At 33.5% G+C, this 16,107-nt stretch overlaps 4 protein-coding genes across 4 annotated transcripts in view; 2 read left to right on the top strand and 2 right to left on the bottom strand.

Annotated features, from left to right (window-relative positions):
- Positions 1-8,704: 8,704 nt before the first annotated feature.
- Cbr-fipr-13 lies at positions 8,705-9,070 on the bottom strand (the record flags this gene model as incomplete). The annotated part of the gene is made up of 2 exons (XM_002637921.2): positions 8,705-8,939; positions 8,988-9,070. 2 exons carry the CDS (start codon positions 9,068-9,070, stop codon positions 8,705-8,707), a joined length of 318 nt encoding a protein of 105 aa, XP_002637967.2.
- A 1,472-nt stretch (positions 9,071-10,542) lies between these two features.
- On the top strand, positions 10,543-10,590 carry CBG27242 (the record flags this gene model as incomplete). The annotated part of the gene is made up of 1 exon (XM_045238193.1): positions 10,543-10,590. The coding sequence occupies one exon, from the start codon at positions 10,543-10,545 to the stop codon at positions 10,588-10,590; it is 48 nt and encodes a 15-aa protein (XP_045098350.1).
- Positions 10,591-13,375: 2,785 nt separating this feature from the next.
- CBG04784 lies at positions 13,376-15,246 on the top strand (the record flags this gene model as incomplete). The annotated part of the gene is made up of 6 exons (XM_045238192.1): positions 13,376-13,643; positions 13,693-13,821; positions 13,871-13,961; positions 14,400-14,897; positions 14,945-15,046; positions 15,099-15,246. 6 exons carry the CDS (start codon positions 13,376-13,378, stop codon positions 15,244-15,246), a joined length of 1,236 nt encoding a protein of 411 aa, XP_045092766.1.
- Positions 15,247-15,354: 108 nt separating this feature from the next.
- Positions 15,355-16,107, bottom strand: part of CBG04783 — a gene marked incomplete at both ends in the record, with an annotated part of 2,965 nt that continues 2,212 nt past the window's right edge. Inside the window, one exon of the mRNA XM_002637919.2 lies at positions 15,355-15,620. Coding sequence (XP_002637965.2) covers positions 15,355-15,620 — 266 coding nt within the window. The remainder of the gene's footprint in view (positions 15,621-16,107) is intronic.

The following is a 16,107-nucleotide window of genomic DNA, read 5'->3' as shown; positions in this document are numbered from 1 at the left end:
GGCCGTGGCACAGTCTTGCTTCCTACGTATTAATTTGGCTGCTTACGTTTGATACTCAGACATGCCAAACCAATTATATAACAAGTAGTGAATTTCAAAAGTTTTAATTTTCACATCAAAGTACTGAAATTTCAAAATTTTTTGTGAGCCACGTGAATCTTTCAAATCTCCCAAAAGATGGACCGTTAACTTTTTGGGAGCAACGTGTTTTTTCAACAAATATAACAGAAATATTAACACTTTCTGAATATTTTTTCCAAAATTAAAACTTTTGAAAATCACTACTTTGAAAATCACTATATAATCCCCCTACCCCAAGACGGGGTGCGTTTATCCTACTGAAAGTCTGCCCAAGTGGCCCAAAAGCATGTTTTTTGAAGCTTTTGTTTTTCAGCTCTTTCCAGATAGGCTTAAATTGAAAAAGGATACATTCATAGGTAAGGCTATTATATTTTTCTGCATACGGTTAACACTGATAGAATTCCCTCAAGCTGTCAACTTTGAGCCCATATAACTCATTTCCTGTAAAAGACATCAAAAAGTTATCAACTGATAAAATGTTTATCACGATATCAGCATTATTTTATCAGTTGACAACCTTTTGATATCTTTTACAAGAAATGAGATATATGATTTTGAATTTGGTGGCAAGGTATCTTAAATGTCTAGTTCAAAGATTCAAGTTTAGAGATTTGATTTTTGATAGCAGAAGGCGTCATTTGATACTATGAGATTAAACTTCAAACAATAGAAATACGAAATTTCAAGAAAATGATATCAGGAACAAAAAAAAATTTCAGATCATTCTTCTTTCCTTTTTGTGAGCTCAAAAAACTATAAAAGTTTTTTTGTATCCTCCGAACTACAGATCTACTGGATTACTGTAGTTCTACGTATTTTTCAGTTTTCATGAGAGTTTTCCCAAAATTATCTAATAATTGTGCAATTATAAAATTATGGGAAACTGACATTTTGGCCTAAAATTTCTAATACATAAGGAACAGAAAATGACGATTTTTGGAGGTTCCGCAGTTCATTATTTGCAGTACAAACTCAATTTCGGTTCGGAAACGAAAGAAAAACAAAAAGAGCATTTACTTGTTTTTCCGGAAAGAACCCCTTAATATTGAATCAAAAAATAAGAATGAGTTAAAGAATTCTGTAAAAGAGAAATGCTGAAAAACAAGTACTCGCCCGGATATGTTCTTGTCTAGAACGTATTATTGTGCCTGGAACGTCTCCTTTTATAGAGCCCAATATATCCTTTTTTTTATAGAGCCCAATAGAGCCCAATTTATACGATAACGTGATTTTTCATTTTTTAGAGACATTTTTGTTTTAAAGGACTGCTTGCGCCACCGTAGCTCATCTGGTAGTGGCGCTGAACCTTTAATACCCGTCCCACAAGTTCAACTCCTCGAAGGTCGAAAAAAAATCTATGGAAAATAATTTTTCCGGGTCCCCAAAAATCCATTTTGAGCCATTTTCTATTTAGTGAAAAAACTTCTTATTTCAAAAATTTCCATGCTCTATGATCTTCCATTTTTTAATTTTCTCCCATCTTTCGGGAGATTTTTTTTCGCTTTTTTCGCTTATAATTCCTTCTTTTTGGGTTTTTGGTAACATAGATTATTTCATTTTTGAAAACAAATCAAAATTTTATTTCGTCCAAGATTTTGGTATTTTCTTCAATTGTGTCTGAAATTGAGACAAATTCGCATTTCGGACCAAAAACATCTTTTTTCTTTCTCTTCATTTCCTTTTGAACAAAGTGATTCAAACCAGAAAAATGGGATAAAAGAGAAAAACGAATGTCCATTTTTTTCAGAGCATTCGTTTAAATCTAAAAAAAAGAGCAACGAAACTGGATGAGTTTGTATTTTGGTTTTATTTTGTTTTTGGCTAGCTTTTGGAGATTTTCGCGCCTTCTGTTGCAAAAAAACCGAAAGAGCATTTTTGTAAAAATTGAGAAAAGAGTTCATATTTTCTATAGGACTTGTCACTTTTCATTCTTGTCATTTTGAAGGGTCTTGCGGGTTTAAAGGTTTCGTAATTATTGAAAAAAAAGTTGAAAGTTCAAAAACTGTGATTTTTTAGAAATTCGAAAATTCGGGAGTTTTTAGAGTTTCGGAATAGTGTGAAATTCCGAAATTGCAGAATTTGAGAAATTCCTGATACTTTTTGAAATTTCACACTTTTTTGGGATTTCTAAATTTTTCATTTTTGAATTTCAGTATACTTTTATTATAATTGAAAAATACCGTAAACACTCTAATAGAACGTCACCCGATTCGTCAAATTTGAGCCCATGTATTTCATTTTCTGTGAGAGATATCTAGAAGTGGTTAACAAATAAAATGTTTCTGATATCATGATAAACGTTTTATTAGTTGATAACTTTTTGATATCTTTCAAAAGAAATGAGACAATCAGGCTCAAAGTTGACGGTCCGGGTGGCGTTCTATTAGACTGTTTACGGTAGTCTCTTTTACATTACCTTCTCCAAAGTGCTTTTTTTCCAATTTTTTGAATTCTTCCCCTCTGAACATTTTCTCATTCATGTGCCCGTAAATTGTGTTATCCTTTATTCCTTTTTTCTATTTTCTAGACGTTTCTCTTTTTCTCAAAAAGTGAAACCCAATACACACAAAAAGTATAAGCGATCTATTTTTTTTCCTGAGAGGTGAAAACTAAAACTTTTTGTTTTTCTTTCCCTCGCCAACCACCTGTTTTTTTCTCACTTTCTTTCAAATTTTCTGTCTGATGAACTTGAGAAAAAATTTGAAAGATGAGAGAGAAAAGTGCGATTGAGCCCCTCGGGCGGTTTTCACATTAAAATGATTCTTCTATGGCTCCGCCACCTGACGATTTTCTCTTTTTTCTGATGGGTAGTTTGGGGTCTAATCAAAAAAGATTTGTTGATATTGAGATTATCAGAGAAGCATCTGGAAAGAAAACGTAGGAAAGAGATACTGATTATGAGGTGAGAAATTGATTTGATTCTGTTGAAATGTGTCTGACTGATTTATAGATTTTTTGAGACTCTAATAGAATGACTCCCGTATAAATTTTAATCCAATTCATCTCAAATTCTGTGAAAGATATCAAGGATCTGTCAACTGATAAAAGGTTTTTGGTAATATGATGAACATTTTATCTGTTGTTCACTTTTTGTTATCTGTCGCAGGAAATGGGATATATGAACTCAAAGTTTACGGTTTGGAAGGCTTAGAGTGATTACGGTAGATATTAGAATGTATACGGTAGACTCAATATAGGAATTCCGGATTTTTTAAAAGAAAATTTCCGCTTTTCGGAAAATTCGAAAAATTATGAAATTCAACACAGGAAATTATGAAATGCCTAAAAATTCAAAAATAGTTGAAACTCATAAAAATCGCGAATTCTGAAATCCCTGTATTTCATAATTTCCTGAATTTTCCAAAAATCATGGAGTGTCAAAAATATACGACTTTTAAGACTTTTTGATTTTTTTTTTTGATATTCTGAAGTTTTTGAGAATGAAAACATTTCAAGAGTCTTCTAATTTTGGAAATTAAAAAATTCCAAAATCGGAATTTGTTCAAAACTTTTTGAGAATTGTGAATCGTTTCAAATATTGAAATTTTCAACATTTCAAACACTCAATAACTTATGAATTCAAGAGTTTAGAAACTCGAAAATTCAAGAAATTCCACTAATATGCAGACATTTTACGAAATCCAGAAGTTCGGAGTGAGTTTTCTCAATTTCCGAATTTCCAACTTTTCGAATTTTCTCATTTTGTCATTTTTGAATTTCTGCTTTTCTAATTTTTTCTTGAATTTTTGTTATTTCTGCGAATCATTGATTTTATATGCAAAGAAATGGAAATCGGAAAATGGGCGGAGTCAGAAACGCCCCCCTTTTCCCCAGGTAATGAAAATAATAATACTGTAGCATTGCTCATCACTATCCACTGATCCCTTCTCAAAATACTCCCACTGGACCCTATTATTTTTTCATTTCTTTTCTGCCACTCTTGTTTTGAACATTTCCCTCTTCTCCTCCAAAAATAGGTGTTTCTTGCCCACTAATTTTCTCTCTCAAACTAGGAACTTTCCTTTATTTTTGACCCCCAAAAAGTCATGTCCAGTGACACAAACCTTCTATATTCCCTGGAGACACTTTCTTCTTCTTCTTCTTTTCTTTTAAAATTCAGAAGACATGGTCTTCGTGGAAGCGGGAGAAGTGTTCCATCATTCTCAGGGACTCATTCTCCTTTTTCACAAAAATTTCCTCCCGAAAATTTCAAAATACCTCTTCCTGAAGCCCCGGTGTCATTTTCAGTATGATTATGTTCAAAAAATAATTGTTTTTATTTCCATTTCTAATGACTAATGCCCTTCATTTCTTTCTTTTTTTTTGAGTACAAGAATTTAAGAGTTCTCTGTGTATAGTATGTTTATCCATTAGCAAGATTATTTTTTGGTAGTGATCTCTTTTTATGGGGCCCTCATAAAAACGTCGTCCACTCGTCTTCCGAAAAAGAAAAGTGAAAAAAGGATTAGCCAAAAAGGGTCCATTTCCATATGTTTTGATGTCTTCCGCTTCCGAATGTTCTTGGTTTGTGATTGGTTTGTCCATGACATTCATTTTCACAATTTCTTGATTTTTTTTGGTTGGTTTGATATTGCCTGGATTCCTAGCTTTCTGAGCTATAAAATTCTGGGATTCCAGGATTTTCGGTTTCCGTGATTTCTAGATTTTTGGATTCCAGAATTCTAGAATATCAGAATCTCCAAATCTTGAAATTTAAATTCTGGCAAAAACTGGATTTCCTGTAAAATTTCAAGTTTCTTATGCTGTAAAACCTATAATAGAAGGCCCTTCCATTGCCCAGTTTGAGCTTAATTATCTCAGTTTCAATGCAAGATATCAAAAATGTTCCAACTGATGAAATGTAAGTGATAATATAATAAACACTTTATCAGTGGACAATTTTTTGATATCTTTCACAGAAAAGGAGAGATATGGGCTCAAAGTTAATAGTTTAGAAACCCCATTGTACCCGGTCATCTCGAACATTTTTTCTCATCACACAGATCTGTTCTTGCCAGAATTTCCACGTCACCTTGACTCATCTTATTCTTCTTCTTTCTTTTTACTGTTCACCTCCTTCGCCTATTGTTCCTGTCCCCCCGCCCATTATTTTTCTTATTTAAAGCCCATTGTGTTCTGATATTTCTAATGAGCCATTATCAAAAAAAGCAAATCATTAAAAACATTTTTGTTAGTCACTATCAAGCTGCTCCTCACAAAATCCTTGTCTAATTTTTATTATCCTTGGCACATTTCTCACCATTTAACGTCATCTGAAACCCCAAAAACGCGTCAAAGGCGCACCAGTCTCTCTCCAGTTTTTTTAGGGGTGAAGGGAGGTGATGGGATGAGTGACAGATTTTTGACATTTCGTATTTTTCTATTCATCTCCCACTTGAACAAAAAACTTTATCTTTCATCTCCCATCTTTTGATTCTTATGTTTTCGGTTAATTTTTTTGCAGAAGACGTCACTACTTTTTTTAAAACAAACAAACAAAAATGAGCCAAAAAAACAAGTCATGCAAAAAAATCACCTGAAATTTTTGTGAGAGATGTATGCTTTTTGACAGATCACTGAAAAATGGGTGCCATTTTTATCAACCTTGTAGATATTACAGCCTAAAATTTCAGCTAATTTTTCAGTAACGGTATTTTTCTAAATCACACCATAAATGCTCTTTTAAAATCCCAACATATACGTTCACTTTGAACTGAATTATCTCGGTTCCTTGGAAAGATATCTAAAAGTGGTCAACTGATAAAATGTTTATCATAATATCACCAATATTTTATTAATTGACAGATTTCTGATATTTCCTATAGGAACCGAGATAATTTAGCCTAGAGAGAGAGTATACGGTGAATTTCCGTTAGATCAGTTACGTTAGGTTCTGAACAGCTGGAAATCTTATAGTAACGGATTCTGAAGTTTTAGGGTTTTGACATTTAGAGATTGAATTGTGAAAGTCCAAAATTCTGGATAATTTAGAATTTTTAGATTCAGAGATTTTCAAATTCAAAAAGTTTGAGATCATGATTCTGAAATTCCGCCATTTTTCCAAAATGAGATTCGAAATTCCAAAATCATAAAAATTTCAAACTTTCGAAAATCTCAAATTCCGAAATTTCAAAATTTCGGAACCTTGAAATCTCGGTTCGCAAGAACCAAAATCCTGAAATTCCAAAATACAAATTTCGAAATATTCAAAAATCCAAAACTCGAGAACGAAATTCCACAACTTCGAGTTTTTTCAGAAAAAATCGAGCTAGGGAATTTCAAAATTTGAAATTCCCAAATTTCCAATTTCAAAATCTCGGAATAGTAACATACAAATCATAGGATTCCAGAGTTAAATTCATGATTCCACAACATTTTTTTCAAAGTTTTGTTCAAAAATTCAGAGGAGTCTCAGGATTTCACTTAGAATCCAAAAAACTTAGAATCTCAGAAACTTAGAATCTCAAAATCTGAAAAACTTGTAATCTCTGAGCTCCACTACCAGAAAATCTCACAATTCAAAATTCTGTAGTCTCGAAAACCCGAGAATTCGAAATTCCGAAACCTTCAATTCAAAGATCCGTTAATCAACTCAATTATTCAATCCAATTAAAGGGGGACTCCGACCAAAAATTTTTATTGCATTAAAATGTGTTAAAAGTTATCTATTTTCCGAATATTATTGCGAAAAAATTCAAAAAAATCCGAAATTCCCAAAAAACGCCGTTGAAAAGGAAGAAAATTCAAAAAAAGGTGCCGCCGGGGGACGAGGATTTTCAGTGAGAAACCTAGGCCACGGCACCTGACAGCCATTCCTATGTGGCAAATTGTCCGGATTTTTTTCAATTTCATGTCCGGCAGGTAAAAAACGTAAAAAACCACTGTCGGCGACTTGAAAAAATGCTGTCAGGTGCCGTGTCCTAGGTTTCTCACTGAAAATCCTCGTCCCCCGGCGGCACCTTTTTTTGAATTTTCTTCCTTTTCAACGCCGTTTTTCGGGGATTTCGGATTTTCTTTGAATTTTTTCGCAATAATATTTGAAAAATAGATAAATTTTAACACATTTTAATGCAATAAAAATTTCTGGTCGGAGTCCCCCTTTAATGAAATCATCTACCGTAATCCTTTTCTTTCCCTTCCAATTGACCTTATCCATTTCCGTTATTCGGACCATCAACCAAATCAATTGTTAATTACCCTAAAAGCCCTTCTGCCCTTTTGTCTTTGACCCCTTATATTTGGTATTCAAACCAAATTACTCATTTCCAGGGGAGAGGCTCCCTATAAATAAATTGCTCATCCCTATTTTTACACCCTCAAGGTTTCTTTTTGATACATTTTTAGATCCCACTCGTCTATATTACTCATTGAAAAAATAAGGAAATTTTCTTTACTTTTTTCATTCATTGGGAAAAATTTTCATTGAAAAAAAATTGAAAAACTTCCTCCTGGAGAAAAAAAAACAAACAAGAAATTTTTCTCAAATCCTTAAGAATTTTAATTATAGTCTAGTAGTGGTGGGTGGTATAAACACACACTCCTTTACATTTAAATTCCCACCAAATCACTGAAAAATTCTGTTCCCGTTTTTTTGAGATCTCTGAAAGATTTCTGGAAATTTTAAATATTTTCATAACATCATTTAGGTAATACATTTTACGAAAACATGTAATTAAAGATACATCAAACACTTCCTTATTTATGTACATAATTTATAGTTCGAGCTAAATATTTTTGGGAATTTCTCAGAAAACAATTGAAATTTTAAATTTGATCATTGCTTTTGGACGATAAGCTCCGCCCATTTTACCTGAATTCTTCTAAGAAAAAGTGTGCGAAAAATAATTTCTTTTGAGTCAAAAGCTGAGAATCCATAATTCCAAAAGTTCAAAGTTGGAAACCCGAATTCCGAAATTCCAAAATTTTGAGACTTTTCAGAAATATCAACATTTTGAAAATCTAAAATCCCTAAATCTCGAAACCTCGAAATTCCTAAATTCCAAAGTAAAGAAACTCCGAAGTTTCAAAACTACAAAATTTCAAAGATTTAAAAAATTCACAATCCCAAAATTCCTGAGTTCTGAAATTCCAAATCTTTGAAATACTGAAATACTGAAATACCGAAATTCCAAATCAATGTTTTTCCAAAGTTACAGAATTCCAAAATACCCAGATTCGAAATCTTAAATTTCTGATTTCCCAAAATTCCGAAATCCCAAAGTCACAAAATTCCTGATGTCTAAAATTCTGAAATTTGAAAAAAATAATCCGAAATTTCAAAGTTTCGGAAGCCTAAAGTTTATAATTTCAAAAACCCCAAAGTTTTCATAATGTCAGGATTGTGAAATTCAACGGTTCCAGAAAACCGAAACTCCAAAGTTCAAAATCTCAAAATTCGAATTCCTGGAATCTTAAAATTTCAGAATCCCAGATTTTTTTCTTAGAATTCCTGAATCTGATATTGTTTGTATTGTAGAACCTGGGAGTTTCAAAAATTCCAATTTTCGTACCTTTTGGTGTTTTCAACAAGTTTCAAATCCAAGTAAAATTATTTATCTGAATTGTAATATGTAAAAAAAATTTTAAAAAACCTTTTTATCACAAAAATTTAATCGCACATTTTTCAATCATTCTTTTTCGTTGGTCCAAATCCACTGCTTCTTTTTCCAACATAACCATAAGGACTACCGTATTCGAATCCACCGTAATACTGTCCTGGATATCCATATCCACCGTATCCACCGTACGCATTTCCTCCGTAGATCCCATTACCGTAATACCCACCAGATGCTACCGGATATCCACCGTAGTACTGACACGTGGCAATTGAGAAGATGGTAACGAGGAGAAGAATGAAACTGGAAATTTTTTTAGAATCTTCTAGACCTTTTTTTGAGTAAACTTACAATTTGAGGAACATTTTTAGACAATACGAACTTTTGAAGAAACTGTAATTCTCTCCAAAATTTCCACTCCGTTTTATACTCATCTTTTTAATTGTCTACTCATTTTTTGTTGATAAAATTGAAAGTAAAAATCAACGAAAACTGTCAAAAATTCTATTTGTTTCCGAGAGTTTTTGTGTTCTTGGAGACTGGTTTTAAGAGCGAAAAGTAATCAAAAATTTCTCTTTGCATTCTGACCAAGAGAGATAGAGAAAAGAATTAATTCAAAAACTAGAAAAATTGAAAAAGAAGAGACTCCTTTGTTTTTTGTTATTCATGTGAAAATGTGCAAATAAGAGAGGATTTGACATATCGGACTCTTGTGAACTTTTAGAATATTTGAAAAGTCCGAAAAAAAAATTCTGATTTTGAGAATGGTTAATTGTCTGGCAGAGAGATGAACCATTTGAAAATATCCTAATTGGTATTTCGGAATTTAAAAAATTTCGGAATAATAATAATAATAATTTATTTGATTCAGGACTATCAGTCACTTATAAAATCAATGTGTTACAAATTAAACAAATGAGTTAGAAATTATGTTCGTCTAGGAACAGGAAAGAAGATAAATTAACATGACTTAAATTAGTTTTAAAAGAGATGGGTGGGATCAAGGGTGGGAACACGGTATTTGGAAGCGAGTTCCAGCAGGATTTAATACGGAGAGTAAGAAATTGAGCAGAAAGTTTTGAAGCATTTTTTAATGTACAGCGAATGTAATATGGGTGGCGTCTTAGATGATTATGATGAAACGGGACAATGAATATTGCAATTTCCCGGGAAACTAGAGTTTTATACATAAAAACTAGATCGGATAGAAGTCGACGGTACTCTAAGGATTCTAAATTGTGATCACGGAGACAATCAAAGTAGGATTTATAGGGATAGTTGAACTTCTTGTAACATCGGAACAGGAATGACTTTTGGACGCCTTCAAGAAGCTTGATTTGCTCCTTGAGGACGGGGGAGAAAACAATTGTACCATACTTAAGAATGGGGCGAATGTAGATGACAAAACATTTTACGAAAATATCCATTTTAGACCGGCGGAGAACATTAAAGAAAATGTTAATTCGTTGGTGTGCTTTCCGGAGTGTGGTAGCGAAGGGGTCAGAGAAGGCCAGTGACGAATTGAGAATGACTCCCAAATCACGAATCCTCTGAACAGTTGGCAATCTCTCGTCATTAATTAATTGAAAAATGATTGTTAGTGTTATTAAGACGTCTTTTATGAGAGAAAGAGATAGCTTCACATTTAGTGGGTGCAACACTCATTTGCCATGTATCACACCAGTCTTCGAGTTTTTCTAGATCACTTTCAATATGCAGTGGGTTAGTAGAGAATAGTTTCAAGTCATCAGCATAGAGTAGAAAGTTGAAAGAAAAGTTATCTCCTATGTCGTTAATGAAAATGAGAAACAGAAGCGGTCCGAGAACTGAGTCTTCAGGAACACCCGAGAGGACTTCCGTCTCTCTGGACAGCTCGCCATTCACGATTACTCGTTGTGTTCTGCCAATGAGAAAAGAGGAAAGCCAATTGTGCATTTTAGAGACTATGCCATAAGATGTTAGTTTAAGCATGAGCTTTTTGAAGGAAACAGTATCGAATTATGAGTTCTTGGAATTCTGGGATTTCAGGGATTTCGGAATTCGAGGATTTTAGGGATTTCAATTTTCAGAATTTCGGAACTTTGGAACTTGGGAATTGGAATTTGAGATTCTGACAGTTTGACAATTTGGAATTTAGGTGTTTTCGTGTTTTCGAATTTCCGAACTTCAGCATTTAAAATTTTTAAATTGCAAGAATTCTGGAATTTCCGATTTTTTTGGATTTTTGATTTCGGAATTGGAAATCAGAAACTTTGGAGAATAAAAATTTTGGGATTCCGGAATTTCAGAATTTCGAGACTTCAAATTTTATTTTATTTATTTTTATTTTTTAAGATTCCAATATTTTTACAAACTTTTGTCTTCAAGTATTCAGAACCTTGGATTATAGGATTTCCTCATTTTCCAAATTTCAATATTAAAGGGGGACTCCGACCAAACATTTTTATTGCATTAAAATGTTCGAAAAGTTGTCTATTTTCCCAATATTATAGCGAAACAATTCGAAAAAAATCCGAAATCCCCGAAAAATGCCGCTAAAAGCGAAAAATTTTCAAAAAAAAGTTGCTAGGAGGGACGAGGATTTGAACTCCCGCGCAGTGAGAAACCTAGACCACGGCGCCTGATAGCATTATTTTCAAGTGGCCGACAGTGGTTTTTTACGTTTTTAACCTGCCGGACATGAAAACCGAAAAAACCCGGAAAAATTTCCATGTAAGAAAGGCGCTATGATGCCGTGGCCTAGGTTTCTCACTGCGCGGGAGTTCAAACCTATTTTTTTTCAACGCCGTTTTTCGGGGATTTAGGATTTTTTCTGAATTTTTCTGCAATAATATTAGGAAAATACATTTTTTTTGAAACATTTTAAGACAATAAAAATTTTTGGNNGGAGTCCCCTTTTTAGCAATCTTTTCAAAATTTTGAGAAATTTATTATTTTCAGGTTCTAAGAAGCCAAGATTCCAAAACTTTTGATCTCTTTGGACACACATAAATATCATCAAATTCTCTACCTTCTACCAATACACGAACCCCCGAAACTCTTTCTGAATTTTTCATTTCCTCCATTAAAGACTCCTCTCGCATCATCCATTTCTTCACAGCTTTTCCTGCTCTTTTCCCTTCAAATTTCCCACGTATTCCCTCATCGCCGAGTGCCAAAAATATCAATTATTCATAGTTGGATTCAATTGGGTGCCACTATTTTTTTGTCTTTTTGGGAATATAACTTTTTGGTTTACCATTTTTAGAGTTTTCTATACTTGGCACTAGGAATACTCTACCTACAGTAACCCAGTTTCTTGATCTTTTGAGATCGAATTTTCTCAATTTCTGGATAATCATTAGAAATTTAAAATATTCAGTCACGCAAGAATCTTATAAATTTCTAAGGTATCCAAGATCAAACCTGCATATTGACCTATTTTTTCACATTATTCTTTTTTTTAAGGCTCATGACAGAAAAAATAATAGAAACATATGTTTCTGATCTGAAAAACCATCTGGACTTGATTTTTTCAATGATAAATGAGGTATGGCTCACCGAGCACAAAAAAAGAGATTATTTTTCCAATTTTTTTTAAAGCTGATCGGATTTTATTGAGCCTCTAGCTATACCTTTGATCGGATTTTCAGGATTTCAACGATTTTAAATTATTTTTCAGACTTTCAGACAAAAACTAGAACTCAAATAATAAGTTTTCTTCTCTAAATTTCCTGTAAGTCTGTCTGTCCGGATGTCCAGCTATCGTCATTTTTTGTTTTTTGCAACCGGATATCCTCTACCGCCAGTATTTTTTATTGAGTTTGATAGCTCAAAATAAGGGATATCCTATTTCCTTCCGTGCCGTTTTTCAAAATATTTTTTACCTAATTAAGCCACGCCCACTTTTTTTTGACCCGAATAATCCACACGCCCCTTTATAAGATTCTAAGATTCTAAGATTCTAAGATTCTAAGATTCTAAGATTCTAAGATTCTAAGATTCTAAGATTCTAAGATTCTTAGATTCTAAGATTCTAAGATTCTAAGATTCTAAGATACTAAGATTCTAAGATTCTAAGATTCTAAGATTCTAAGATTCACAGATTCTAAGATTCTAAGATTCTGAGATTCTAAGATTCTAAGGTTCTAAGATTCTAAGGTTCTAAAATTCTAAGATTCTAAGATTCTGAGATTTTAAAACAAGGTTTTTAAATTTTAAAATTATTCGTAAATCGAAGATTTGAAAAACTAAAGATTCTAAAATTCAAAAAAATTGCTTCTATAGTTCTAAAAATTCAATATTTCAAGATTTTAAACGCCCATTTTATCCTTTACATCATGACCCATCTCTTTCAATTCGTCATTTCATGATTTGTTCATTTTCCCCTTTTTCCTGGAAACCATCTGGTAATTTGTGTCTAATTTCTCTGATTTCAGCTGTTACCAATTTCCTACTTTTTGTTTCAAAATACCAATTTTTGTTCTTGATTTCTCTTTTCCAAATTTTTATATCCTTTTTCTGCTGACGCATATCCCATAATTTTGTATTCTCTGATGTGTTTCTGCATCACTGGGAATCCAAAAAATGGGCGGAGCCAGAAAAATAAACCCCGGCTTAACATTTTGCTGTTTCTGCAGTACAGATCCACTTGGATGATCCCGGATTCCTTTTTTTTCTGATTTCATTTCCTTCTGATCTATGACCACCTTCTGAAACATATAAATATTGTCCTCCATCCGAATATTTGCAGGGCAAAGATGAGCAGTGTCCCACCGGATATTGCTCAGAATATTTCCGACGATGTCCCAGAATGTTCGAGAAACGAGGCATACGATTTCAATCGATACGCTTTGATCGTTTACTGTGGAACGCCCATTGCCATCGCTGGAGTCATTTGTAATTGGATTCTCTTTGTGAGTCCCTCATCTATTGAATATCCAGAATTTGCTAATTTTCAGAGACTTTTCACCAAATCCAAATCTACCAAATCTCCTGCCTTGTATCTCCTTTTGCTAGCTGTTCTTGGTCAGACCCTTACCCCAAATCGAATATTTCCAGAATCTAAAATTTTCAGATCTGCTCATGGACCTTCTCTACATCCCATTCTTCACCGTCGACGCCTTGGCAATATACCACAAATCCGAATTTTTATATCACATTTGGCATGACTATGCCATGTTTGTATTCGGATTGAGTCGTCTCGGTAAGACTACAAGTTTTTGGAATTTTTAAAGAAATTTGAACTTTTTCAGTGCAATTTGCGTCCACCTATATCATTCTGTGCGCGACGATTGAGAGGTTTATTGTGGTCGCGGAGATCACCTCGTTGAACTTTTTGATATCGTAAGTGCGGGCCACTTTGAACCCGCCTATCTTACTTGCTTGAATTTTTACGAAAAAGTTGTCATTTACAAAAATGAAGCTCTATTTTTGTTTAGTATAGGATTTCCAGACAAATCGAAAAAATCTGAACTACTTTTTTTTTGGATTCCAAAATTGACCTGTAATAGGAGGGAGTCAAGTTTGCGCTAATTTTTCTCGGCTATGCAAGATATCAAAAAACCTATGCAAGATATCAAAAATATGTCAATTGATAAAATATTTCTGATATTATGATAAACAATTCATCAGTTGACCGATTTTTGATATCTTTGACAAGAACCGAGACGATCTGGCTCAAAGATAAAAGTTAGAGGGCCCTTCTATTACAGGTTTTACGGTAATTTTGTCTAGAACTGGTCAAATCGTATTCTGAATAGTTTAATCCTAGAAAACTTCCAGATCCACCGGTCGCTTCGTTACCATTGGAATCACGTTCCTCAGTGTCGCCATCCTTCGTCTTCCTGCATTTTTCGAGTACTACATAACCTATCGTCCAGACTGTCCTCTATACGAAAACTACGACTACACCCCATTACTTGCCGGCTGGGAGCACTATCAAATGTTCAATTTCTATGTAATGACTGTTCTTCACATTTTTGTTCCTTTTGCTCTTCTTCTAATGCTCAATATCTCAATTGTTGTGGTTACGCAAAGGAAGCTAACTGGAATTGGATGGGCTGTAACAACATTCATTGATATGCCAAAAGTTAGTGAGATGATTAGAAAGGAATCGATCAATTCGAATAAGAGACGACGAGATGAGTTACGGTATGCCACGTGGACAATGGTGTCTATTGCGACGACCTATTTGTGTTGCTCATCACTATCTCTTTTTATTGGAATTCTTGAGAATGTTTGGCCGCAGAATACTCTCTTGTTTCAAGAGGATGGATCTAGGTAACACTGTCTACAAGAAAAAAAAATGTTTTCATATTTTTTTTCAGCACAAAATTCTATACACTGGCTTCAGATGCTGTGAGCATATTGGTCGCCGTCAATTCTCTACTTCGAATTTTCGTCTATCTTCTATGTAGTCCAAATTTCAGGTACCAATTTTTAAATAAAAGTTTCCGGAACTAATTTCCATAATTATTTCAGAAAACAACTTGTCAAAGAATACCCCTGCTTGAAATGTCTGGCGTGTGGAGCAGATAGCAATGAGAAGACTAAAAATATCAAGGAGGAGAAAAAACTGTTCATTGGATATCAGAATTTGATAATGGGAGCTAGGGTGGACATGTTGTAGAATCAATTGTTTGAATAATTATCTTAATTTGCGGGTTAATGAAAACTAATGTGAGAAAAAATATAATAAAATTGTTCAAGCTTTTTTTTGTTGTGATGAGCAATTCAGTTATGTCGGTCCACCAGGCAAATCAAAAATTGCATAAATCAACTTTTTGAACTTAAATCCTGGAGCAACACTTTGAAATGCCATGAATAAGAATTGTAGATCGGAAGTGTTTTTGTTGACGACATGACAAATTGATAAGAGATCCGTGAATCTAGAGGGTCCGTGTTTTTGATAAGTCCGTTGACAATATTTGAATAATGCGGCGCCATACTTGTTTTGTTGAGACGAAATGGAGCTTCTAGAAATTTCAGATAAGTTGTGAGTGCCTGAAAAATCATTCAGTCAATTTTGAGCTCGATTATCTCTGTTCCTATTAAAGATATCAAACATTTGTTAACTAAATAAGAGCTTGGTGATATTATGATAAATATTTTAATAGTTGACAAATATTTTATATCTTTCACAGGAATCGAGATAATTGAGCACAAAGTTGACGATTTGGTTATGTTTCTACTAGAGAAAATCCGGTAGTTAGCTTTGAAGTCCTGAAAAAATAGTCCAGGATTTTTGAATATTTGATAGTATGCTGAACAAAAATAAAGTTTAGTTTTTTTTAATTTGTTAAAGGTGGTGTACGGTGAAATTTTTTATTGCATCAAAATGTGCAGAAATGCATGTAGATTGACATAAAAATAAAGAAAAAATTCAAAAAAATTCCTTCATCGAGAAAAACGCATCGAAAAATCCGCTGAACGCCCTTAGGGACTAGGTTTTTTTTAGACCGCCCGGTGAGTAAAAGCGCGCGAATTCAAA

The sequence above is a fragment of the Caenorhabditis briggsae genome (genome assembly GCF_000004555.2).
Source record: "Caenorhabditis briggsae complete genome, chrV, whole genome shotgun sequence".
NCBI classification, from domain to species: domain Eukaryota; kingdom Metazoa; phylum Nematoda; class Chromadorea; order Rhabditida; family Rhabditidae; genus Caenorhabditis; species Caenorhabditis briggsae.
This window is presented reverse-complemented; position numbering and strand designations above follow the sequence as displayed.